This window comes from Pelodiscus sinensis, chromosome 4 (assembly GCF_052426305.1).
Source record: "Pelodiscus sinensis isolate ZL-2025 chromosome 4, ASM5242630v1, whole genome shotgun sequence".
Lineage (NCBI taxonomy): Eukaryota > Metazoa > Chordata > Testudines > Trionychidae > Pelodiscus > Pelodiscus sinensis.
This window is the reverse complement of record NC_143055.1, coordinates 92,939,290-92,966,643: the sequence shown is the minus strand read 5'-3', so window position 1 is coordinate 92,966,643 and position 27,354 is coordinate 92,939,290. Positions and strand designations below refer to the sequence as shown.

Below are 27,354 nucleotides of genomic sequence, written 5' to 3'. Positions count from 1 at the left end.
GAGCTGGAGCAGCTCTCTGTCTGACGAGGGGTGGGGGTGAGGGGACCTACCCATGCCCCCTTTAATCAGTTAACTGATTAAAGATCCTGTTTAACTGGTTAACCAGTTAAACAAGATTTTACATTCCTAGTCTAAATACATTTTTGAAATTTTTAAGGTAGTGGATATTGACTAAAAGTGATTTAGAAGAAACTATTTTACTAGAGAGGGCTGCTGTAGTAAAATCTAAACCATGATATAGGTAAGGCACATAGTACAGAAATTCCCCATTCAACTTGATCAAAGTGACGCAGTGAATGACTTCTATGTATCTGTCCAAAAACTTTTCCTAGTAGAGCTTGCTATTGTGTTGTACTGTAACTTTTTTTAGATTGACACTGACTGCTACGTGTTGCCTTATATTGCAATAGCAATAAAATATTTCATGTAATGTCCTAGAAGTGTTTTGTAAGTAATGATTTATATTGTAATATAAATGTTTGTATACAATCTTGTGCATGTATTCAGACTTAAACAGTAGATGAAAGTGAGCTTTAATTTCTCCAGGGTTACAGCAATATGTTCTTTGATTCCTTTTCATACAGATATGAAGTGAACTTTCAAGATGGCATTGATTGTGGTGGTGCATACGTTAAGCTTCTTTCTGGTTCTGATGATTTAGATCTGGTATGCTCTTTATGTAACATTTTTATAATTCTTCTTCTGTTTAAAGGAATGTGATCATTGGCTTGTAGAAATGTGACGGATAAGATTATTCATTCCCTTAGTACCCAAAATGCTCAGCAAATGGGGGTATTGGGCCCAAAATGTACTTATAAGTTTCTCTTTCAGGTTTTTCATTAATATATCTTTCTCTCATCTGACTATAGTTGTTCTAAAATCTTATCTACTATATAATTGAGCAAGTCTGTGCCCCTCTCATCCATCCATCCATTTCTTCAAGAACACCTAAATGGTAGTAGCTAGGACCACCAAATTTGGTATGAAGCTTTTTTACCATTATTTAAAGCAAAGTAAGGGTCTGGTTGTGCCAGGACAATGCTATGTGCTTGGAGTGTGATGATTTGTTTCTCATAAAATGGAAAGGGAGAAGTCTGCTAGCTGGGACAGTAATACTGTTTAATGACCACGGGGGCGGGAGGCAGCAAGGGTCCAGAGTTGAGGACTGGGTCAGCTATAATCTCATTCAGGAAGCAGAGGGCAGGAGTGGAGAAAGGGACAGCTATCTACTATACCCAGTGGTCCCCAACCATTAGAGGTTGCTAGGCGCCAGGGGGGCGTGGCTGTTCACCCGCCGGGCACCAGAGGGCGGGGACACTTGCACGCCCGAGTGCGGGGCCCCCCCCATAGCTGCGTGCCCGGGGCCGGCGCCCCCCCTCCAAGTGCCGCGCTCCCCCCCCCCCCTCCAAGTGCCATGCTCCTGGGCCTGGCACCGCGCCCCCCCCCCCCCCCAGCGCCACACGCCTGGGCCTGGCACCGCCTCTCCTCCCTCCCTTCTTCCCCCTTTTTTCCCCCTCCCCCCGCCCCCCCGTGAGCCATGTGCCTGGGGCCGGCACCATGCCTGCGCCACATGCCCCGGGGCTAGGCCAGCCCCGAGCATTTGGCGGACGCACATAAATGCCCCCGCGGGCACCATGGTACCGGCGGGCACCATGTTGGGGACCACTGTACTATACATTTGAGAGAGTTTGTCTGTTTGTGTGTCTGTCTGCCCCCAAACATGCATCTCTCTCCTAGCTGTGCCTTCTGCAGCAGCCATAGACGGGCACTTGTCACCTGGCCCCAAGCTGCTGTGGTAAGAGAGCTCTGGGGTTGTCCTCTCTCCCAGTGGCAGCCTGCTTTCTGAACACCTGATCCCCAGCCCCACCCGGGAGCATTAATTTAAGTGAAGAAAAACAAAAATTGCTTGAGTTAAGGACTTGACCAGTGCCGGGTAGATCATCTTGTATGCACATAAAGCCTTTTGAGTTTTAGGCAATTATTATGCTTACTAGCATCTGTTACACCTTGTCACAAGTCTGCACCCCTTTTGTCCAGTCCACCTAGTTGTTTTATTCGCACATGACACCCTTGCCACTTCTCAGAGGCCCGCCCCCTCCCTCTACACATGTGCCGTAAAGACTGAATGGTAAGGGAAGGATACACCTGCGCTCGTAGCCACTAGGTCACCCACCGGCGGCAGAGAGAGTGGCCCAGAGCCCTAACGGAGGGAACAGTGCTCCCTGCAGTAGCAGACGGGTGGGAGGTTACTCCTAAACTTGCCTACTCGGGGGGCTTCGCGACCCTGCCCTGGGCCACTGTTCAACTCCGCCGCCGGGGACCACCGTGACAACCTCTCAAGTGGGCCCCTTTGCGTTCCCTTCTCTGCCTTCATCACCTGCCATGTCCGTCCTCCCCCTTCTGCGCCTTCCCCCAGGCTTTTATCCTCCTCCTCTTCCTAGATTCAACAGGGGATATCATCTCCCTTTGCTGACCCGCTGTCCATTCTGCCACTGCTCCCTGTTGTGCGGGTGACATCACCCGCCGGGCGGGGTGCTCTGCCCAAACATTCCTCCCCCTGCCTCCTGCTGTACTCGTGCTCCCTGTATGTTGAACCCTCCCCCCAAGCGGAGTTGCCGGCTTTTGCCCTGCCGCTTCCATAGTGGCATGAGTGCGGGTCCCTTCGGCGTCCCGGCTACCCCCCGGTTGGCCGTAATGACGGGGTTGCCTCACCCCATCATACACCTTGAATACAAGAAATAGTTAATCATAGTTAATCTATATTATTTTCAAAGCAAAAAAAAAAAAGCTTAAAATACAAAAAAGTTTTTAAAAAACATATAAAGATCTAATTCACCCAAGAACACATAATGCATTCACTCTGATATATTTTCTATAGCGTTTGTGAATATCTGGGCTCATGGGCATATTACGTAATGTAGACCATATACTACTAATAGTCTACATGCAGGACTCAAGTGATCTCAACTATTCTTTCTTAAAATCTAAATAAAATGACAACTCATAGATGTTAAAGGCAGAGGGGACAGTTCTGATCAGTCACTTACATCTCATTTAGTAATACAAGCCATTTACCTGCATCAAACCAAACTTCTGTTTGAGCTATACCATCCCATTTAAAAAGATGCGCAGTATTGATTTTGAGACTTCAAATGATGAAGAATCTACCATGTCATTAGTTAATTCACATTTTTATAATTAAGGATATATTTGTAATGCAAGTTTGTCTAGATTTCAGCTTCCACCCAATATATGTCATTATGCCTTTTTTCCTGCTATTTTATAGGACAGCCTGCTATTGGAAATCTCTTCCCTTGTAGATACTTGAAGACTGTGATCAGGTTACTACTTAACCCTCTCTGTGATAAATAGGTTGAGCTTCTTATGTCTCTCACTGTATGGGATAGTTTTCGGACCTTGGATCATTTTTTTTTTTTAGATCTTAGTAAGATTGATACCCATTTTGGGTCGGAGAGCTATTGCTAAGATTGAGCGATCTTTTAAATCGTGAAAATGTGGCCTAAATTACTTTAGAAGATATGTTCATGCCCCAGAACTTAAACTTCTGGTGTTGACTTTTAGCGGCCCCAAATTGTTTGGGATTGGCCTCAGTTCCACAAAGCAAGAGAGAGATCCCTTCCTATCTGGTCCTCTGCCATTTTGTTTTCCTCTCATAGAAGCGGGCGGTTTTTAAGTGAACATACATATAAAGGATACATAAGTCTGTTTATCAGCAGGAGAGTACATTGTTACCAGAGGTCAGTGGGGGTTTATTATTATTAATTGCCATATGTAAAATCTGATTATCTTTTTAAGGGTAAAACACTTTCCCATAGTGATTTTTTGACTGTTTGTCATCTTTGGATGGCCCACCTCATCCAAAGTCCCCTTAAGCAATACAAACCCTGTTCCTTTTTTGTTTATCACACATGAGAGTTTTGACTGTTTTTCCTTCCTGTGAGGGTGAGATCCTAGTGAAGTTGAACTAGCATCAACTTAGGATTCATATAATTTATGTTGAGTAATTCTGTTCTAGAGAATGCCTCTCTGCAACTTCAAGTATTTGCAAAGATCATAAATTCCTTTCCTCTCCAGAGACTACAGCTAGATTTTCTAGAGGAACTCTTCCAAATACTAAAAGTGGATATTTATAATGTAACCCATTTGCAGCAGCCAGGGCCGTGTTCCATATCTAGGGGTTCCTCTCTATCCATTCAACACAACTTGCTTGAGCCCCCACCCAGTAACCTGGGAAATTCACACAACCCCTTGGGCATCTCTGAGAGGCAGCGCTACCCCATTCACAAGCTCAAAGTCTGAGCATAGAAAAATAAACTTTTAATGAACGAGGGAGAGAAATAACATGGCATTAACTTGGGGAAACACCACTAATGGAGTTCATAACCAAATCATGAGTAAACATCCCAGCTCAGGTAGGTTGGGCAATGTCCTTTGCCTCTCAGGCTCACAAGTCCAGCAATGTAAGTGCCCCTTTCATATGCCCAACCCTTCTCTGCACCCCACTTGCCATTGCTGCCCTTGGTCAGGGCAGACCAGAGCTCAGAGGTGATTTGCAGAGTTCCCTTCCCATCCTGCGGTGTGGGATAGGAGGGGTCTCACCCACTCTGCTGATCACTCTCCATGCACCTGCTCACTGCTTTCTGGCACCACTTTGCTGCCACTTGCCAGCCACTCCCACCAGTTGCTTTCCAGTCGCCAGCTACTGTTCCTGCCAGCTGCCCGCCACTGTTCCTGCTGGCCACTTGCTCCTGCCAGCCACCCTACTGGCCCTCTACTGGCTTGCTTGCTCCTGCCAGATGGCCGCCTGCTTCCACTGGCCTTGTGATGGATTTGGATCTGGGCCAAGCCTAGTAATTTCAGCTTTCTGTGATTCCAGCTTTGCAGTGATTTCAGCTCTTGACCCACAGTGCAGGCCAACAGAAAATAAAGAGACTCCTTGTGGAGTCTGTTTTAGTTCTATCATTAGAACGGGGGTGAGGAGAGGGAAGTAAACAAGTTGAACCAGTTTTACAGTTTACACCTGGAAGACATGAAGTCTGCTGGTTCAGAGCTCTGCTCTGCTCTCCCTGCCAATTCACTTCACTTGAGTCTGGAAGGGAAAGGCTTGTCAATCTGAGATTTTTACAATGACTGTCTCTCCTGCAAGCATTGGTGGTCCTAATTTACAATTCCTACATTTAGGGTTAACATAGTTTGTGACCCCCACAGCAGCCAAATTAATTACACTAGGCAAAATACCATTCTAACAATTGACTATCATGCCTATAGCACTGACCTAACTGTATTTACATAACCACACACAGGATTTCTTTCCCATTCCAGCATGAACTGTATTTACATAACACTGGAATACCTTGCAGGGCTAAACAACTGAGTGAGCATAACCATACCTAGGATTCCTTTCCCATTCCAGCTGACTGCATTGGAAGCATTGATTTAGACCCTGCTTACAATAATAGGGAAAGAAAGTGAGTTCTAGGAATCCAATACGAGCCCTTACCAGAAGAGTTTTACTTACACACACACACACACACACACACACACACACACACACACACACACACTAGTTTCATATTCCTTTTTATGAATAATACTCCAAAGATAAATCATTACAGCATAACACTTTAAATGTATCCTAGCTAGACTGTCATCACTAACTAGAGATGTTGTGTTTTCCTTTAACATGAAGAATATAACTGGGTACCTACTCCACCCCTCCCCCCTAAAATGTAGACAGCTGTAGATATAAAATACTGTACAAAATCAATACAGAGATTGGGACTTATGACAGTCAGAAATCTGCTTTCACCTAGGCTTTATCCAGCCCTTGGCTATTATGTACATAAATAAAACATTTAATTGTACTATACAATCAGTTGTTTCAGCATCCACATTACTGAGCATATACACAGCTTCAAGTAAAAGGAAAAAAACCTCTGACTATAGCTGTTAGTCTCTCACACTGTCTCTGGTTCAGTGATGATGTTACATACCTCCTACATTTGGTCTCCGGTCTGTGATGTTTATGATGTTTCCTGGTCTCAATCCCAGTAAGGTTTGAGAGTGATGCTGGAGAAACATGAGTTAAGTCCTTTCCTCTCCCAAATAGATTAGGGTGAAGAGTGATGTGACATGACAAGCAGGTATAAACACAGTGGAGAGGAGGCAAGGGAAGAGAAGAGCTTATATGTACCATCATTGTATTTTATTTTTTAAAGAAGAGAATTTAATAAAAGATTAGCAAATCACTAGCTGAATGATTTCCTGTGAGGTGCTGAGAATCCTTGCATGGTCAGTGTGGTGGAAACAAAGAGCACACAGCACCTATCAAGAAGTGCTGAACATCTTGCAGGATTGAGCTTCGAATTGTTGGGTGCTGGACTGATATTTCATTGCATGAAATGTATGACAATAGGATTATATGCTAGTTGAACTCCACCAGCATCAAAGAATAGAGGTACACAAGATGTACTGTATAACCAATGCTATGTTCTCTTGCTTCTACAGGAACATTTCTTTGACAAAACACCTTACACAATTATGTTTGGACCAGATAAATGTGGAGAAGATTATAAACTACATTTTATCTTCAGACATAAGAATCCTAAAACTGGAGTTTATGAGGAAAAGCATGCTAAGCGTCCTGATGTAGACCTAAAAAAATTCTATTCAGACAAGAAGACACATCTGTATACTCTGGGTATCCTTTAATTCTTAACTTTGCACTTAAAAGGAAAGGTTAGAAAATGAGGTCCCCATTCACTTACAAATGAGTCTATTTTGTCTATATGCTTTTGTTTGTTGCTATAGATATCTGTGTATAACTTAAATAAATGGCTTTGCAATTCTATTGTTTAAAATTCATGGGGTACCAGAAATAACTACTTCCACCAAGAAACACTGCTTAATAGGCAAACTGCGCTAGTTTTTTTCCAGAAGAAGCAGAAGGGAAGCGCCATAAAGAGCACATTGCAATAGCCCAATCTTAGGGCCATAGATTAAGTTAGAGAGCTGGATTAGAGCTGGCAACAGGCATTTGTTTTATCCTCTCCCCTCCTCCTCCCCCCCATTGTGTTCTAAAAGATGAAATTTGAAACATCTTTCTGATTATGGAGATGGAATCCTTGACACTGTTAATGGCTGCTTGGAATACTTAACCTACTACTTAAAAAAAAACCAAATCAAGTATTTCTGATAAGTCTCTAACAATTAAATGTTTCAAATTTACTTACCCACAGTAATCCTAAATTATTGTCAAATTTAGGTGTGATGGGTAACACAAGATCCTCTTTATTACTAATACGTCCCATCTATCTTCAATTCCATGGTCCTACAATAAATGTGGGGAGGAAGGAAATGGAGACAATACTGCTAGATAGTGGGGAAAAATGTATTTCAGACAAGTTGGAAAGAAGGGGGCAAGCTGTGGAGTGGGGGGGGGGGCGAGAATGATCAGAGTCTGTTTCTGCTAGACAGCCCTTCCCTCAATAGTTTGAGACCCAGAATTCCTGAATCTAATTGTTCCTCTGCTTTCAGGAAATATTTCTGCACCTCATTAGCAACTTGTCCCCTCTAGTGGTTGTCTATGCAGAAGATGATAAAATTCTACTGAAACTGCTGTCAGTTACCCAGTTATCTCAATATCAAAAGTCTTTGTGGTGGATCTAAAGGCTACAATCTTTCTGATGACCTATATGATATCAGAATGATCTGCATGATGGAATTTCTGCCATGTGATGGAATTTGTTTCAGTTTACTGTCTTAAAAATCTAGGAAATTGCACACACATCAATTAAAAGGACATCATTAGGTTTGCAAATTCAAGTATATTCATTAGGAAGTGTCAGAATTAATGCTTCCTGTGCAACATTAATTTGCCCTCCTTGTGACTATGCATGTTGAAGTAATCTTTCTTTCATGAACACATAGTGTTTTTTCCAGAGGACCCCAACTTCATCAGTGCACAGAATGGACCTTCTCTCAGGAACACTGATATGTAGTAAATAGAGGCTGTTGTCTATTAGACTATTGCTTTATTTGTTGCCAAAGATGGAAGATGTTTAGTAAATGAAGTAGGGGATTGTTGGAAGGGAAAGGACAGTCTCCATCTTTAGAGTTGAATGCTGCCCTAGAGAATTAAATTCTCTTCCCGCATCTGCCATAGAGTTCCTATGTAATGGTAGTCAAGTACAGTAAAACTCCTGTGGTCCGGCACCATCTGGAACCCAGAAGTGCTCCGGGCAGCCAGACAATTGGAGCTGCTCTGCCCCAGGCTTCCTGGATTCAGCGGCTGGTCATTTTCAGCAGCAGCCGACTTGGGGAAGTCTGGGGCAGAGCAACTGGGGTGCTGCCGGGTTGGTCCCGCAGCGCTGAGGGGGCGCATTCCTGCCACTCCACCCGAGACCCCTTATAGCTCCCCCTTCTGATGGTCTGGCATATTTGATAATCCAGCACCCCGTGGGTCCTAAAGGTGCCGGATTATCGGAAGTTTACTGTAACTTGTGATGGTCAATAATTGTGTTTATTTTTTGGGTGCCTAACTTGAGATTCTGGGGCCTGATTTACAGAGGCACTGAGCAATAACTTCTGCAACTGAAGTCCATGGAACTGGTCTGCGAATGTATAAAATGCTATATAATGCTAAGAACACTGAAAAATAAAGGGAATATCTTATCTTAATTGTTACATCCTTTCCCAGTTGCAATATGGAAATAATACCTCCTGTCTTATAGAGGTGTTGAAAAAATAAATTTGTTAATATTTGTGAAGTACTCAGCTACAGTAGTGATGAATGCATAGAAAAGCCCATAAGGAATTAATAATTTTGTATTCAGAGATTTGAACAATATTCAGTAGATAAGACATGGGGCCAGACAAGAAAGAGAAAACAAACAGCCTTCATTCTGGTATTTCCTAGTTTTTGAATGCTTGACTTTTCAACCTTAATAGTCTTTTAACAGAGTGTTTTGTATGCCATTACAATTTATATTTTATCTTAATCAAAAACATGCCAGTTTTCTAGTAATCCCAGAATTGATACTGTCTACCCTTCACTTCACTAATGCAGTATTTTCACTTGATTCCATAGTATAAATTAAATACAGATTTCCTGATTTCTAAAACAAAAGTGGAAACTTTGAGATGGCTGCTGAGTGAGAAGCCGGGGTGGGGTCAAAACATGTTCCTTAATGATATAAAAAAATTACATTTTTTCCCTGAGTTTTTCAGAAAGCAGACTTAATCTTGTGTGTTTATTACACATTAATCTGTGTCTGTACACAGATAAACATTTTAAGCAAAAGACTAAAATGCAGTTTCTTTATTTCACAATTTTTATAATATATTTATTATCTTGCAATTTAGTGCTGAAACCAGATGACACGTTTGAACTGTTAATTGACCAATCCATTGTCGGCAAAGGAAATCTTCTGGAAGATATGGTTCCTCCTGTGAATCCTCCGAAAGAAATAGACGATCCCAGTGATAAGAAGCCAGATGACTGGGATGAGAGACCAAAGATTCCTGACCCTAATGCTGTCAAACCAGATGATTGGTGAGGAAAATATATTTTATTTATACATTATATAGCATGCAAGATATTCATTTTTGGTGCTTTGACTTCTAATTTTATGGTGTTGGTAGACTGTTTTTTACTTCTGGAAATAGTAGTAGTATTTGAGTCCATATGCGCCAGGGGCTAAAGGAGACTGGTAATTCTTTTTAAAAAAAAAAAAAAAAAAAAAAAGCACATTTTGTCTCTGAAAAATTTGTTCCTGCTATTGGTACAAGTAACACCTATAGATAAGATAAATAAAAGATTGGGAAGAACCTTTTTTCAGTTTTACTTGATGCATGTGTGTGACGGCGCGTTGGGGGTTCCCCGTCTCCTGCACCCCGAAATGGCACAAACAGACTGTACCAGCCAGTGGAATTGAGGGTGGTTTATTGCTCCTCCAGCACAGCGCAGCACAGATGTAATCTGGTTACAGGAACTGGGCTAGGATGCCTCAGGCCCCCTTGAGATGGGGGAGACTGGGCCCCTGAAACTCCAGCTCCTCTCCCTAGGCCGTCTCATCCATCCTCCCAGACAGCCACCAACCAACTCACTAACTTCCAGCCCTGCCCCCCAACCAAGGCAGCATTCCACCTTCCTTTGTTCCTCTCCATGGGGGGTGTCTGGCCACTGGTTTGCATAGTGACTCATCCTGTTTTGCTGGGTCGTGGTCCCCACGACAGCCAGTGGGGGTTACCCCAGAGCCAGCAGCATAGAAACCAGCCAGGTACCCCCACTACGTCACAGTTCTCCCCCCTCCGAGAGCGAACTGAGCAGGGTCACTCCGCTCGTGACCTAGGGAAGTTCGGGTCCTCTGCGTGGGAACCCGCCCTGGGGACATGGGTGCTCCCCTTGACTCGGGCCGGCCGTGGCGAGGCCCCACATGAATTGGCTTCCCTCTGTCCACTCGCTGCCCCGCTCCAGGGCGACTGGCACAGGCCTGTCCTCGGGGGTCACACCCACCCTTCCACTGGCCTTGATCTCTGGCCAGGGTCTCTCGGGCTGGGGCCATGAGCCCAGCGAGCCTTCTCTGGACAGCCAGGGCGGGTTCCACCCCAGATGCTCCATCCAGGGAGGACTTCCCCTCCCATAACTCTCTCAGCCAGCCCAGAGGGTCTATCTGGGGTAGAGACCCCCAAGCCGCTTTCCTCCTGTCTTGGGCCTTCCCGCCCCTCTGGCAGGAGTCACAGGACCGGCAGTACCGCTGCACGGCTGTAAAGATTCCCGGCCAATAGAAGTGCTGGAGCAGCTTCAGCCGGGTGCTCCGGATCCCCCGGTGGCCCCCAACGGGGACATCGTGGGCCAAATACAGCAGCTCGAGGCGATACTTTCGGGGGACGACCAGCTGCCGCTGGACACCCCATGCCCTCGCCTTCCTGGGGGGGAGCCACTCACGGAACAGGAGCCCACGCTCCCGCAGGAATCTCTCCTGGCCACCTCTCCCCTGGGGCTGAGCTGCACGGAGGCCAGCCTGGTCCCGCAGCCTCTGCAAGAAGGGGTCTGCCTGCACCTCAGCCTGGAATTCAGCTGCTGAGGCAGGGATCGGGACCTGTCCCCCACCTCTGCCTAGGTCCGGAGTCCCAGCCTGGCTGGACCCCGTGTCCACTGGGATGGGACCCTGAGGACGCTGCCAGGAGTCCTTCCCTGGACCCACGTTGTCAGCCCCCCGCTGGCTCTGGCTCCGGGTAGTGACTAGAGCCCGCTGGGATTCATGGGGCCACTCCTCTAGGTCATTCCCCATCAGCACCTCGGTGGGCAAGTGCGGGTGCACCCCCACTTCCTTGAGGCCTTTCTTCGCCCCCCATTTCAGATGCACCCTGGCTACAGGCACCTTAAACGGGGACCCGTCTATGCCCTTCAGGGTCAGCTGCGCGTGGGGTAGTATCCGCTCCGGGGCCACTATGTCGGATCGGGCCAGAGTCACCTCCGCCCCCGTGTCCCAGAAGCCCGTCACCTTCCTACCATCCACCTCCAGGGGTATGAGGCACTCGCTCCGCAGGGGCCGTCCTGCCCCCACCCGGTACACGGAGAAATCCGCCTCCTGAGAATCAGACCTCCCAGGGGAGGTGCACTGAGCATCCTTCCCCTCTCTCTGAGCTGAGGTTTGCCTGCCAGCCCCTGCCTCTGGGGCAGCCTGCCCTTCCTCCCGCCCCAGCCAGTTAACCCTGGAAAGTCCCCGGTCCTGGGACCTGGTGCACTGAGCCCTCTTGTGGCCTTTTTGCCCACAGCGATGGCAAGTTAGGCTTTGGGCTGTCTCTGTCCAGGCCCTGGCTGGTTCTCTGGGGCGCAGACGACCTGTTCCTTGGTCTCGCCCCGTAGTTGACTCCCTCCGTCGCTCAGCCGAGATCCGGTCTCTGCGCGATTCCCTTTCTCTCCGGGACTCCCGTTCACACCCGGACCGGCTCTCCGTGAACTCATCCGCCAGTCTCCCGGCCTCCTGGGGGTTCTCTGGTCTCCGGTCCTTGAGCCACAGCCTCAGTTTGGGTGGGCACGCTTCATAGAACTGCTCCATCATGACCAGCTTGAGCAGCTCCTCTGCGGTCTGGGCTCCGACTCCAGACACCCACTTGCGGCAGTATTGCGCCAGGCGGGAGGCCAGGTCCACATAGGTCTCCCGTGGCCCTTTCTGTACCCCCCGGAACTTCTTCCTGTACATCTCGGGGGTCAGCCCGAACTTGTGCAGCAGGGCCTCCTTGACTCGGTTGTAATCCCCTGGCTGTAGGTCCTCCAGCTGACTGAGCACTCCGGCCGCCTCCTGGTTCAGTGCGGGGATGAGCTCCTGCAGCCAGTCAGCTGTGGGGACCCGTTGCAGTCCACAGGCCCTCTCAAAGGCACTGAGGAACCCGTCTATGTCACCCATGTCCTTCAATTGGGCCACCATGAGCCTCTCCAAGCGTCTGGCAGTCCTGGGACCCTGGGGCCCATCCGCACTTGGCGCAGCCGGTGCCCCGCCGGTTCTCCGCTCTGCCATGGCCAGCTCATGCTGCCGCTGCCTCTCTCGATCTTGGCGCTCCCTCTCTCGGTCCTGGCGGTCCTTCTCTCGGTCCTCTACTTCCAATTCCCTGATCCGCAGCTGGATCTCCAGCCGCCGCAGCTCCGCTGGGCTGGCCCCTGCCCTAGATGGGCTACGGCTTGCAGGCCTCCCGGGAGACGCTGTCTCATCTCTCCGTTGGGTTCCAGCGCTCCTCCCCCTCTCTGAGCCTGACACACTCTCAGGGGGGGTCTGGCTGCTTCCCCTGGGGACAAGATCCTGGCCCTGTGGCTGGTCATTCTCCTCCAGCTGGGTAATCAGCTGGGCCTTGGTTGCTTTCCGCACAGGCAAGCCCCTCTCTCTGCACAGCCCCACCAGCTCTGTCTTCAAGAGTCGGGCGTAGGCCATCTGCCCGCTGGGCCCCTCGGTGCAGACTCACCAGTCTAGTGCTGCAGCGCCCCACGATTCCCAGGAACCGCTTCGCTCTGTCTCCAGCACGCCTGGCTCCAGGGCTCTTGCTTCTACTGCGCCTTGTCGCTTGCCGCTGGGAGCTTCATCCACGGGGTGCAGTGCATCCCACTTCTGACACCAGTGTGACGGCGCGTTGGGGGTTCCCCGTCTCCTGCACCCCGAAATGGCACAAACAGACTGTACCAGCCAGTGGAATTGAGGGTGGTTTATTGCTCCTCCAGCACAGCGCAGCACAGATGTAATCTGGTTACAGGAACTGGGCTAGGATGCCTCAGGCCCCCTTGAGATGGGGGAGACTGGGCCCCTGAAACTCCAGCTCCTCTCCCTAGGCCGTCTCATCCATCCTCCCAGACAGCCACCAACCAACTCACTAACTTCCAGCCCTGCCCCCCAACCAAGGCAGCATTCCACCTTCCTTTGTTCCTCTCCATGGGGGGTGTCTGGCCACTGGTTTGCATAGTGACTCATCCTGTTTTGCTGGGTCGTGGTCCCCACGACAGCCAGTGGGGGTTACCCCAGAGCCAGCAGCATAGAAACCAGCCAGGTACCCCCACTACGTCACAATGTGACAGCACTTTTATATAGCTCACGTCTCTTTTTCTGCTGTATAGTTATTTTCCATGACTGTGGAGCTTTCACATAGCTGAGAAAACCATCTTTAAACAGGAAGATGTCACACTAAATCACAAGTTGGCAATGGTAACTTGGGAGCTAGTGTATTATCTAAAACTGTTTAACTTGATTTTGGAGATTTTCAAAGGCACAAAGGGGAGCAGAACATCCTGCTCTTAGTGCTGGATACCCAACTCCTTTTTGTGTGTTTGAAAATCATCTCTTTTGTGTCATTTATGTTCCTTTGACTACTACTTTGTCACTCTGGAGCCAGATTGCTATATTTTTTCTGGTAATATCAATCTGTCATTAAAGGGATGAAGATGAACCTTCCAAAATAGAAGATCCTGATGCTGTCAAGCCTGAGGGATGGCTTGATGATGAACTACAATATATTCCAGATCCTAATGCTGAAAAGCCAGAGGATTGGTAAGAACTTGTAATCAGTAAGAGCAGATCTTTTTGCAGAGGTACAGTAGACAAGTCTTCATGTACTCTCTGGTAAATTGGACAACAATTCTGTCACTAGTCAGCTGTGCTTTGATGCAACAGCCTAGAAATTCTGAGACTTCTTCAGAAACATTTTATAATGTAATCTTGAAATAAAATATGAAAATGGACAATGTTATCTGCACAGCAGACCCTTTGTTAATTGTAGTATTAAATTTATTTTATGCTGCCCTCACAATTAGTTTTCATTTTTATTGACCCATGCACAACTGTATTGTAAAAGCGGTCACTGGGGAAACTGTGGCTTTTGGCTTATAGGTGTAGCAAGACATATCTGGAGTTTTTGATACCAGGGAAGCAGTTCAGGATTGTAAAATAAAATATTTAATAATGCTGATATTTTAAATTGTCATCTTTAGCTTGACCCATTAGGCTGATTGGGGTAGCTCACATCTTCTAGAGCAGTGGTCCCCAACGCGGTGCCCACGGGTGCCATGGCGCCCGCCGGGGGATTTCTGTGCGCCCGCTGAAACATCTGGGCTGGCCCCCCTCCCCCAGCGCGCGCCACATGCATGGTGCCGGCTCCAGGCACGAGATGCATGGCGGCCCCTCCCCTGGGCGCACGGCACATGCGCAGGGCCGGCCCGGGGCGCATGGGCGGCCCCGGCCCCAGGGCACATGTGCGGTGCCGGCCTGGGGCACGTGGCTCGTGGGCGGCCCCGGGCGCGCAGCCCATGCACGGTGCCAGCCCGGGGTGCGTTGCCAGCCCCTGCCCTGGGTGCGCAGCACATGCGCAGTGCCGACCCCGGGCACATGGCACGTGAGTGGCTCTGTCCCCGGGCACCCGGCAGCCACGCAACGTTGGGGACCACTGTTCTATGCTGTTTCATGCTGTCTGAAGATACAGGAATACAACTTTGTTGATGTTTCTTACATTTCGTATTTTCAAGATTCTCCACACAATGATGTAGGCCAGTAAAAATGTTTCCAAAGATCTTAAATTGTAGAATAAATTTCTATGGCTAGAGGTGGGCGAAACTCAGAAACTGCAGAATTGCAGAATATATTCAGGTTCTGATCATTAAGTAAATTGTTATAATAGTCAATTGTTTGTAATCCCTTCCACAGGGATGAAGAAATGGATGGTGAATGGGAAACCCCACAGATCCCTAATCCAAAATGTGAGACTGCACCTGGCTGTGGAGAGTGGGTGCGCCCTATGATGACCAATCCAAACTATAAAGGAAAATGGAAACCACCAATGATAGATAATCCTAACTATCAGGTAGTAATAAAATACAATAAAATATTGTATTTGTTATTAAAAAGTTCTGAATTTCATAAAATCTGCCTAGGCTTCTATATCATATTTGTTACTATGTAGCTGAATCACGAATACATGACTGATCACATTTGACTTCAGATTTTTTTACTTTGACTTGCTTCTTAATTACCTTAAAATATCGTGCATTCCTGTACAAATCCTTTTTCTACATTAAGAACTGCTTCTGCAGAAACCAAATTATTCTAGAATGGTTACTTCAGCTATCCTACAGATACTAACTACAGGCAGTCCCGGGTTACGCGGATCCAACTTATGTCGGATCTGTACTTACGAATGCGGCTTTTCTCGCCCCGGACGACGCGGGCGGCAGGACCGCCCAGACGCGCCACAGTCCCGCCGCTGCGTCCTCCGGGGCAAGAAAAGCTGCTCCGCGTCTCCCTGGTCTGCTGGGGGGCTCCTCCCCCCAACAGACCAGGGAGACGCGGAGCAAAGCTGCAGAGGACCCGGGCGGCGGGACCGTGGTGCGTCTGGGCGGTCCCCCCGCCCGGGTCCTCTGCAGCTTTGCTCCACGTCTCCCTAGTCTGCTGGTCTGCGCGCCCCCCCCCCCCCCCCACCCCTCCCCAGCAGACCAGGCTTTTCTCGGGATGCCTGTGGTAGAACAGCTGGGGTGCTGCCGGTTGGTCCCATAGCGCTGCTCTCGGCACCCCAGCACCCCAGCTGCTCTTCTCCAGGCGTCCCCAAGTCAGCCGCTGCTGAAACTGACCAGCGGCTGACTACAGGAAGCCCGAGGCAGAGTTGCTCTGCCTCGGGCTTCCTGGAATCAGCCGCTGATCAGTTTCAGCAGCAGCTGACTTGGGGACGCCTAGGGTTCTTAAGTTGAATCTGTATGTAAGTCGGAACTGGCGTCCAGATTCAGCCGCTGCTGAAACTGATCAGCGGCTGATTCCAGGAATCCCGGGGCAAAGCAACTCTGCCTCGGGCTTCCTGTAGTCAGCCGCTGGTCAGTTTCAGCAGCGGCTGAATCTGGACGCCAGTTCCGACTTACATACAGATTCAATTTAAGAACAAACCTACGGTCCCTATCTTGTACGTAACCCGGGGACTGCCTGTACTACAAACTTTTTTTTTTTTTCCTTTTAGAAAACTACATAAGAAAAAATGCTTTTTTGTCAAGCTGACCCTGTAGGTATTCCACATCAGGTGTGTGTCTTGGGATTTGTTGATCAGAGATTTTCAGTAGCTATGTCTGTTTGGGGCACGTGTGCAGGAGCAATCTTACTGTGCCACTGGTGCCTCATCTAGCACATGCATGACCTGACCCCTTCAGTTAGTGTCTGAGAATACCACTTGAAATATGATTAGATTAAGGCCTTGTCTATACTTACTGGGAGATCGGTGCTGTGGGGATCAGTATCCCAGGTCTAGAGAAGATCTGATAAATTGAGCACTGATCATGTTCCTGTCAACTACCTTAGTCCACAAGGGAGAGAATAAGAGGAGTCCCAACACATTTCTCCTATTGACCCCTTCCCCACCCCCCCTGCAGTAGAGATGCCATGGTAACTGAAACTAAAGTACATTGACTCCAATTAAGCTGTGCATGTAGCTGGAGTTGCATACCTTAGTTCGACATTTTCCCCTAATGTAGACCTGGCCTAAGTTATAAAGCTTAGTCTTTACTCTTGTTTAACAGTGTCTTTCCTTAGCATACGTAGTGTTAGTTATATCTAGTTAGTTAGCCATCCACCACAATGAACTAACCTGCTCAGAGCAAGAAAAGCAGGTGTTAATTAAGAGTAGGAAACCCAACATACACACTACGTACCTCCCAAAATGGAAAGATTCTTCCTGTGGTGCCAGAACAAACAAGCACCTGCAAGACAGGCCACACTACCACTAATTCTGGAACACTTATCCCTAAAGAATTCAGGACTTGCTACAAGCTGGCTGAGTTCACCTTGCTGCCATCACAGCTTTCCATCAGGAAGTAGATGGGACTTCAATAGTTGCTCACATGATTGAGGTGATTTCTCACAGGAATACAAAACATGTACCCTGACATCCAAAAAACCATGCCAGCTTGGGACTTAAAACTGGTACCCCACATTCTAATCAAAGCCCAATTTGAACCCTTTGCCACATGCTTATTACTTCACTTATCTGTGAAAGTTGCATTTGTGGTGGCCATTACATCTGTGTCTAGAGTCAGGAAAATAAGGGCTCTTATGGCTCACCCCTTCCCTATTCAATTTTCTTCAAGGATAAAGTGACACTTAGACATCCTAAGTTTATGCAGAAAATATCTTTCTTCTATCTCAGCCAACTGTTTCATTTTTACCTACATTTAAACCAAAATTAAATACTAAGGCTCAAGAGGCAGCCCTAAACACACTAGATGTTTGCTTTTATCTGGACAGAAAGAAGCACTTCCAAAAATCACCTAGACCTTTTGTGTAAATAAAATTATCAAAGGGCTCTGACATATCTATGCAAAGATGATCTAAAACTGATAATCAGCTGGATCCATATCTGCTATTTACTATACAACACTGAAGACCTCTGGGCATCACAACGTACTCAATGAGCTTTATGTGCCTCCATAGCATTCTTACACAATGTACTCATTCTAGACCTCTTCAGGGCAGCTACCTGGGCTGCTGAACACACATCAACAAACCATTATGAAATTACTTTTGAATCAAGCTGAGACACAAAAGTAGGCTTCATTATACTAGCCTCAGTGACAAATTCAACTCCAAAGCCCCTTCCATCCTTACGAGGGCACTGTTCTACATTCACCCAAAGTGGAGCACACAGGAACAGCACACAAGTAGCATGAGGGGATGTAGGTGCCACTACTATTGCTACCCTTAGAGAGCAATAATTTTGAAGACATTAGAGGTGGTAAATCTATCATGTTCTAGGAAAGTGATGTGCAGGATTGAGACTCCTGCAAGATACATTTTAATTATGTTTCTCAAATGGTAACTTCCTTCCCCTTCCTTTCAAACTAACATGTTTGCCTTTTTCAAAAAAGAGAAAATACTTCACTCTTCCAGGTTTTTAGAAGAACCTCTCAAATGACTATATTTTTTTTTTCTTTTTACAGGGGATCTGGAGTCCTCAAAAAATCCCTAATCCAGATTATTTTGAGGATCTTCACCCATTTGAAATGACTGCTGTCAGTGCTATTGGTTTAGAGCTATGGTCTATGACCCCTGATATCTACTTTGATAATTTTATCATCTGTTCAGAAATGGAAGTGGCAGATAGGTGGGCTGCAGATGGCTGGGGCCTGAAGAAATTGGTAGCTAGTGCTAATGAGGTATAGTATTTACAATTCCTAGTAGCCAAAATAAGTGGAGAAACATGCTGTTGGAAGAGTTTATTGTTAATGTAGAAAATATATATTTACTTGATTACTTTTCATTAAGCGGATAACAGTTCTGAGAAATGTGCTATATTTCCCTAGTTTGACAGCTTAGCTTTATCCAAATCTACCTCTTCCAATAAACCTTGGAAGCACTTGATTTACACCTCTACTCCTGCGTGCGCGCGCTCGTTCACCCTCTCTGAAGTTAATGGCAAAACGCTTATTGACTTAAATGATGCAGAATGTCACCTCTAGATTTCAATATCATTTGGTAAGTAGGAGTAGGATCTTTAATAAATACATATGATCAGTGGTTTCAGTCTAAGTATGTAATCTCTCTGAGCATGGATAAGTGATCAAGAATACTGATCATGTTCATAGTTCCCTCTAAGTTGTGCACCTGCATGGAAGCACACCAACAGTTTGAGTCCCGGCAGAGGAAAGAGGCAGGGGAAGTGGGTAGAGGGAGGTGTTTAGAGTGCAGTGGAGAGGGGCAGCTACAGATGATCAGAGTGGGGCTAAAGGAGGGTGGGCACAGGGGGGAAGGGAAGGGCAGATGCAGGGGTCAGAGAGGATGGGGAAGAGGGAAGATTCCCTGGAGAGTTGAGGGGAGTGAGAAATGCAGGAGCCAGGACAACATAGGAGGGTAAGAGATGGGGGGGCAGCAGCAGAGGGGAGGGTGGAAGACATGGCAGCAGGGGGAAAAGGCACATGCTGAAAAATGCATGACCTTAATATTGGTGCATGTGGGGGGCTGCCTCACCACCCTGCATCAGTGACCCACTGCCAGTCTTCATCTAGCCTGTCTCAGGGCAAACTGCAGTCTGCAAGGGCCACTCATCACCGGCGAGGAGGTGTGGACCTACTACCCCCATTTACCAGGACTGCCTCGCTATAGCCCTCCTAGCCCTGGGCCTTGCTCCAGGCCCTACAGCCTGGGAGCTCGCTTGTCTAGAGCTCCCCTAGCCCTGCCTTGCTGCCCCAGCATTGCTCTAGCTCCTGTGAACCTCCTGCTTTCTCAGCTTCCAGCCCCTTATGGTTCTCTCTCAAGTGAGAGACTACTCTCCTTTATATAGCCCCCAGTTGAGCCCTCATTAGCCAGAACAGCTTCAGCTGGGTCTTTACTTCCAGCCCCTGCTCCAGCCTGGGTTTTGCCCTTAAAGGGCCAGTGCAGGGCACGTACCCTGTCACAGTGCAGAAGACAAAACTCATTCTGCTCATGGATAGAAAATCTTAGAGGCAACAACTGGTCGTGTTGCAAATCTGTCAAACAAATGAAGGTCTTTAGTCACTATAAGCATATACACTATAAGCATATATGTTATCAAATCCATGACTGCTATCCTATCCTTATGTGCACTGCCTGGAGATGGCCAGCATCTTTGATATCCTATGTGCACGCATCTCTATCCTATGTTGCAAGATGTGCCCATGATACTTTGGCGTAGTGTATGTGATCGTAACTCTTTCTAGTGGCAGTGTCCAAAAACTGCAAAGCCTCTTCTTTACAGATAAAGGTTTGTGTACATGATGTGCCTTACAAGGGTATGATTTCTATAGAGTACTAACGTGTTCTCTGTTAATTGTTCCTTTCGGAGCCTGCTGGTTAATGTAATGCTGTTTTGAAATAGTACTGTGTTAAGAGTCTTAGGAAGACTTTAGTTTCCACCATTAGGGTATATGCAGGCCAATTAATCCATGACGCATTGGTGTGCTTTAGAAATCACACCTCCATAGAACACATTACCTGCTGTGTAAATGAGCCTAAGAGTTCTCCTTTAGTTCAGATGGCCTGTGCTTTCAGGGTTTGGAGTCCCAGTCCCATCCCACTGATGACTCTATTCCACCTGTGTGTGGCTGCTCTTCCTTATGCCAGAAGCTATTTAATGGTGCATGTTTACAAAATTTTGTCCTCTAATATTTAATAAACAATCTTTAGAGAGTGTATGCAACATTATAATTGGTAAATGGGCCAAAAAAAACCTGTATTCCCAAAAGAGATTTTTTTTTTTACATGATGTTAAAGATCAACAGATGTCTGTACAGTACTTCTAAAAATGCAGTAAGCTGTTTAACTGCTTGGTCACTTTATTAATTACAGAGATTCATTCTTCATTTCTTTCTGCAGCCTGGTATGTTGAGTCAATTGGTTACAGCTGCAGAAGATCGTCCATGGCTTTGGATTATTTACATCTTGACTCTAGCACTGCCTGTAGGGTTGGGTGTGTTGTTCTGCTGGCCAAGCAAGGTAAAAGATTTAATGATTTTATTTTCAACTTTTCTTTTTCTAGTGATAGTAATTTGCTTGATCGTAATGCCTTCTAGCTGCAATAAATTTACAAAATTTAACAACCACTCCAAGTCAGTTTTTTATCTTAAAACTTAGTTTTAATAATGCACCTTTACAAAATCCCCCCATCAGAAAGTAAATGTTAGAGATCAGTTATTTAAAAATGTAATTGATTAATTTGTTATAGAAAATCGAAGAAGACATCAACTACAAAAAAACTGATGTCTCTAAACCAGTTACAAAGGGAGAACTTGAACAAGCGAGAGAGGAGATAGATGATGAAGCAGAATTGGAAGAAGAGAAAGAAAATGAAGATATTGCTATAGAGGGTAAGCTGAACAACGAATTATGGCTATAGGTATGTCAAAATGCAAATAGCTGTAAACTGCTTTTCCAGGCAAATTAATACCAGTTATATCCAGCTGTATTAGAATAAAAGGCCTGGAGAAACACCACTATTACATTAGTATAAACAGTTCTTTGACCATTGCCTGCCTGGAGTCTCCATTGTGCATCTTCTTTGATCTTTTTTTTGAGTAGCTATGTAAGCTGTGGCTTTGTGCACACCTTACCTCTCTGCTTATGCCATTCCTTTCTCCATCCTGTAGGCAGAGTGCACAGTCCCAACTGTCCCAGAGATCCTTTGGATCAGCCAAGATAGAAAGCAGGAATGCTACAGTGTCTTTATATCTTGCATCAGTCAACTTTTTCCTTTAGGAGAGAGATTATAATGCTTCTAATATATACCTATAGTTAGGTATGCATATTGTTAGGCTTTATACCCCTTCTGGATGTTTGATTTCATAAGATACTATTGAGATGTTCTCACACCATTTCAGATCTAAGATGACCATAGGTCAACCTGTGGCTTTAGGCTATACTTCTCCTACGGTACTTTTTCTATCATCACTAAACTTATGAGGCATTTCTCTTCCCTTGGGGAGAGGCTTGTTCCTATTCTGTGTATATGTTCTCTTATGCACAGTCCTGGAGAGCTTCCTTAAGCTTCACTTTTTATCAGAAGCTATGAGGGTATCATCTACTGATACTGAACTGCCTTAAGAGCCTGCGTGGATCTCAGATTCGTTCTGCCAAATCAGAAAGCAGTAGATCATCAGGCTTTAAAACACTTTGGCTACGTCTAGACTGGTCCCAAATTCCGGAAAAGGGATGCAAAGCAGGTAAGTCAGAATAGGGAAATCCGCGGGGGATTTAAATATCTGCCGTGGATTTAAATAAACATGTCTGCTGCTTTTTTCCCGGCTTGGGGAAAAGCCGGAAAAAAGCATCTAGACTGGCGCGATCCTCCGGAATAAAGCCCTTTTCCGGAGGATCTCTTATTCCTACCTGAAAGTAGGATTTAAATAAACATGCCATAAGCTGTTTTGACTTACCTGATTTGCATCCCTTTTCCGGAATTTGGGGCCAGTGTAGACTTAGCCTTTGCCACTCAGACTAAGCCAAAACAGCCTATGCCATTGGATCCAGTAAGAGATTGTTATTAAACCATTCTGATATCTTTTCAACTTCATGTTAGGTTTCCTTAACCCGAAGTTGTATACAAAAAGAGAGGTCAGTTCTTTCCGTGAGCACAGTCTTGACTGCTGTCAGTACTTTCAGAAAACCCAGTCTTCCAAGACTTTCTCGCAGTATCATTCTTTTCTGTCCTTACTGAGAAAGGAACAGTCAAGAGGCAAGTGATTGTCCGATTGTGTCTACGCTAGCATCTGTACCCTCTTGATGCTAGTGTTTTCTGGCATTGGTGATTCACCTTGATGTCAGATGATTTACTCTCCATGTAGTAGATGCTTCAATATTGATAGCTTTTGTTTGTCTGTCTGGGGCTGGTGCTTCGGTATAGTACTTAGTAGCGCTGACCCATTCCATCTATACTTCAGCATCAGAGGCATATACTGTTGACATAAGCATCAATTGCCAGTCCAGTGCCTCTGGCACTGGCTTTCTATTCTTCCTCTTCTTTTGGCCCAGTCATTGTTATATTCCTTGCTCTTGAATAAAGAAGCCTCCTTTGCTTCTCCACTGAATGTTTCCATCTGTCACATTCTAATGGAGTTCATCTTGGAAACCAGGGGCTCCTAGAGCCAGCTCTCATGCTATTAGCATGGTAGTCTGGGATTCCTGCGTTTCAGTGCCTTTCTTTCCATCCATTTTAGATGATGCTGCATCTGTGTGTGGGCTTCCTCATAGTAAGAGTTTCTCTAGGGGATTCAACTTGTTCCTAGGAACTGCTAGCATGTTGGTCCTATTGGGCATTTTGTATTCATTTTTATTAAATAAATTTCTTAGGAAAAAACCCCCAAGAGATGCACTATTCTCCTTTGTTTCCCTTGGTCTGTTTTTTTAGTATGTAAATTTTTCATTGCAGTGTTCACTTTCCAGCTATGTTCATTTCATACTTCCACTGACCATCTTCTTCCCGCATCATTCTTTTATCTTCCCCCTGTCTATTCCTATTGTAGAGGAGTCAGCCAGCAACTCAAAATGCCATCAGGAATTTAGAGAAAAAAGTAGGTGAGGTAATATTTTAATGAACCAAGTTCATTTGGTGGGAGAGACAGAGCTCTTCCATAGGTCTTTGGTCCAATTAAAAAATATAACCTCATACCCTTGTCTCTCTTTATATCCTGAGACCAATATTAGTACAATTATACTGCATGTCAGGGATTTAAGCAGATGACTACAGAGCTCACTAATCCTATTCAGACCCTATTGCCTTGTCTAAGACTAGAGCAGGAAGAGTGAACTATATACACTGATCACCTCTGCCCTATCTTGTGATCTCTGCTAGTAATCCTATTGGAAGGGCCAGCTGTCTTGCAAGTCCATAGAAATAACTGCCCTCTAAAGTACATTCACAGCAGCCCAGTTCAGGCCTGTTCTGCATAGTTAAACTCATGAAATGTTACTTCATAGTAAGGATGTTAAATATTTACTAACTTATTAGTCAAGTAGTTGATGGAATTTCTGTGGGGGCTCCATGTGACATTTCAAAGCAGCGGCGTCACATGGAGTTTGGGGTCAGCAGGGACTCAGAGTCCCCCGCTGACCATGGGCTCCATGCGGCACTGCTGCTTTGAAATGTCATGTGGAGCCTGGGAGGACCCAGGTGCCGTGTGGAAATGCCACAAGGAGCCCAGGGTCAGCTGGGGAGTCCCCAGCTGATCCAAGTTTCATGGAAATGCCGCACGGAGCCCGGGGTCAGCTGTGGCGTCCCCAGCTGATCCTGGGCTCCGCGTGGCATTTCAAAGCAGTAGCGCTGCATGGAGCCTGGGATCAGCTAGGGAGTCCCAGCTGACCCTGGGCTCCACATGGCACTGCTGCTTTGAAATGCTGCTGCGGCGTTTCAAATGCTGCTGCGGCGTTTCAAAGGGGCAGCACTACACAGAGCCCAGGATCAGCTCCACGTGACGATGCCACTTAGAAGTACCCTCACTTCCCCGCCCCCCCGTCTGCCTCTGTCTGGTAGAGGCAGCAAGGGGGGGAAGTGACTAGTCAGCTTGACTATCAGATAAGCATTTGCTTATTGGCTAGTCGACTAGTCCTTAACATCCTTACTTCATACATAATCTCATGATGATGAAACTTAATTTAAAGATACAAGTAAAATCCTATTCTTCTTTGAGTGATCCCTGTGGGTGCTCCACTCATGGTGTCAGGCTTGTTCCCGTGCCACAGCTTGGAGACCTGAATAGCCGTGCTCCGCCAGATCATTCATGCGCAAGCAGCGGCTCACACCGTTCAAGTCTTTCATCTGTTGCGTGTGGTCCAGCCCCGCTTAGTTACTTCCAACCGACCTCAGTCACGGACAGAGCTCCATCTCTTCCTCAGAGTTTCTCCTTAGGTTTAATCTGTAAATAGTTAATAGCATATCAAGTTACAATTAGTCTAAGTCGTATTATTGTTCATAGTTCTTCTTTTAAAAAAAAAATTTACACAATGAGAAATAGCCTTCTGTGAGAAATGCCTGGTTCCCCAGGTTTTAAGAAATGTATGCTCTGCTGGAAGCCCATGCCAGTTTTGACGGGCATGAAGCATGCATACGGTGCTTAGGAGAAGCACACGTACCACAAAGCTGTCAGCATTGTTGTAAGCTGACAGCCAGAGTCTATAAAGACCATGAGAAACGGTTAAAAATGCTTATGATGGATAAGGCATTATAGCCTGCTGATTTGCCTATCCCTTCTGGGCACAAGCGCAGTACTACTGCCATTGAGGCGTCTGCACCCAAAATATCTAAGCCGTCTCCAACCTGATCTCTCCCAGAGGCTTTTAGCACTGGACAGGGCTTGAAAGATGGTCCTGGCACGTCAGGGACAACTGCTGCAGGGTCTCAGTGGACACTGGCCTCCCATGGGGAAAAAACCACTACCTGCGGCACTGAGAGCACAATCAGCATCGGCACTGTGGAAACCGACACAGGGCAGCCGCATCAGCGGCACCAGGTGAATCGGCACCAACAGCAGAAACAGCCTCGCTGCCGCCGGCACCGGCAATATTTAAACCACAGACCACAACCTCACCGGCGCTGGAGCAGGCACGCTTGGCACCTCGTTCCCCAGCACCACTGCAGGGGAATATCACAGCGGCACCAGAAGAAGCCCTTGCACACATGACCATGCATCCAGGGCTTGTTTCTTCTTCACCAACTTTCTCTCCGGGGCCATCCCCCTCCCCGCAGTTACGTCACTGGCACCACAATCGGGCACTCAGCCCAGTCAGTGTCCCCTGATTGTTACTCCTGCTATAGGGAACCATCACCATTATTCACGATTGCCTATCCAGTCACCAAGGTGTTATTACTATAAAAGACATAGTAGTGTATCTCATCTCCTCGGCACTTATCCCCAACACACTCAGAATGATACTGTGGTCATTACCATAGGACATGTTATTGAGGGGGAAATCTCGCTGCCCTGGGGTACAGAGCCCCCAGAAGGGTTCGAGGCCGGAGGTCAAATCAATGAGGCAGGAGAGAAACCTAGAAGGAAAAACTTTATGATGCATGCATGCAGGCTGTCACTTCCAAGAGTGAAAGCAGCAGCCATGAGAGACAGATTCAGGTATCCTATATACAGAATGCTTAGACAGTTCAGTTGTTGATTGTTCTTTAACATATCAAAGTCTCAGCAGAAGTACTCTGAGACTTCTGTTCACCCCAGGAGTGCTAGAAGTAAGTTTTTACAGTACACAAAGCCACATGAGAACTTGAGTGGAGGAGTCTACAAGGCAAACTGTGACAAAGATAAGGGTTTACATGACAAATTGTGACAGACTAGGAGTATCCATGAACTTGAGATAAGAGGCATTGTAAGGGTCTTGATTAGAGTTAATTTGATTTCTCTCTGTTACAGGGAGAGAGGTCTGGAAAACTTTTAACCCTTACAGCAGTTTTCTTTCAGAGAGTTTTGATTTCTACACAGTCCCCCCTTTAGACACAATTGGAGTTATTTGATTTTTCTCCCACATTATGACCCTCCTCATCATGATTGGACCTCCCTCTACCACAGGAGATGCACATGTTGCTGTTCATCTCCTGATTCTCAACCTTTACCTTCAGAGCCTCAACATGAACTTTCACTGCCTCCTTCTCCAAAGAGCCCAACAATTCAACTGGAGCAGTCGGAGCCAGAAGAAGGACAACAGTCCGATCCAGAAGCCCCTCAGCAGAGCGCATCGCCAAGAGACAACTCATCATCCTCTCCAGATAAGGCGGTGATTCCAGGCGACGTCTCTTTGCCAGATGACCTGAAACAATTTCAGGATCTCTTCAAACGCATTGCAAATAACCAGGAGATACAGTTAGGAGACATTCGACTGAAACAACACCATCTCTTGAAGAACCTACGCCCACAGCACCAGAGTAGAATCGCACTTCCCATTGATGAGGCGATCATGGAGGTTGTGGAGGAAATATGGCAAACTCCAGCATCCGCTCCTCCAACGAATAAAAAAGCGGATAGAACGTATTTTGTCCCTTCCAAGGGCTTGGATTTTTTGTTTAATCACCCCCAGCCTAACTCATTGGTGGTCGACGTGGTACAGCATAGATCGAAAGTACCACACTACAGAAATGCCCTTCTAGAAAAAGATGATAAAAAGTTAGATATCTTTGGAAGGAAAGTTTATTCTTCAGCCACATTACTACTGCGTATTGCCAACTATTCTGGTCTCCTTTCCAACCATAGTTTTGATAGTTATTCAAAATTAGCGGACCTTCTGCAGCATCTCCCTGACTCAAAAAGACCATTGTTCAAATCCATAGTGCAAGAGGGATTCGCTTCATGTAAAGCCACATTATAAATCGCCA

General features: G+C 46.4%; 1 protein-coding gene across 4 annotated transcripts in view; it reads left to right on the top strand.

Annotated features, from left to right (window-relative positions):
• The window catches only part of CLGN (calmegin), a 74,315-nt gene that overhangs the window by 25,185 nt on the left and 21,776 nt on the right, over positions 1 to 27,354 (top strand). For all 4 annotated transcript variants that reach the window (XM_075929915.2, XM_006114270.5, XM_006114271.5 and 1 more), the window contains exons 6-13: positions 585 to 666; positions 6,529 to 6,721; positions 9,385 to 9,574; positions 13,944 to 14,057; positions 15,207 to 15,363; positions 18,473 to 18,688; positions 20,865 to 20,984; positions 21,214 to 21,355. In XM_075929915.2, the coding sequence (XP_075786030.2) occupies positions 585 to 666; positions 6,529 to 6,721; positions 9,385 to 9,574; positions 13,944 to 14,057; positions 15,207 to 15,363; positions 18,473 to 18,688; positions 20,865 to 20,984; positions 21,214 to 21,355 (1,214 nt within the window). The remainder of the gene's footprint in view (positions 1 to 584; positions 667 to 6,528; positions 6,722 to 9,384; positions 9,575 to 13,943; positions 14,058 to 15,206; positions 15,364 to 18,472; positions 18,689 to 20,864; positions 20,985 to 21,213; positions 21,356 to 27,354) is intronic.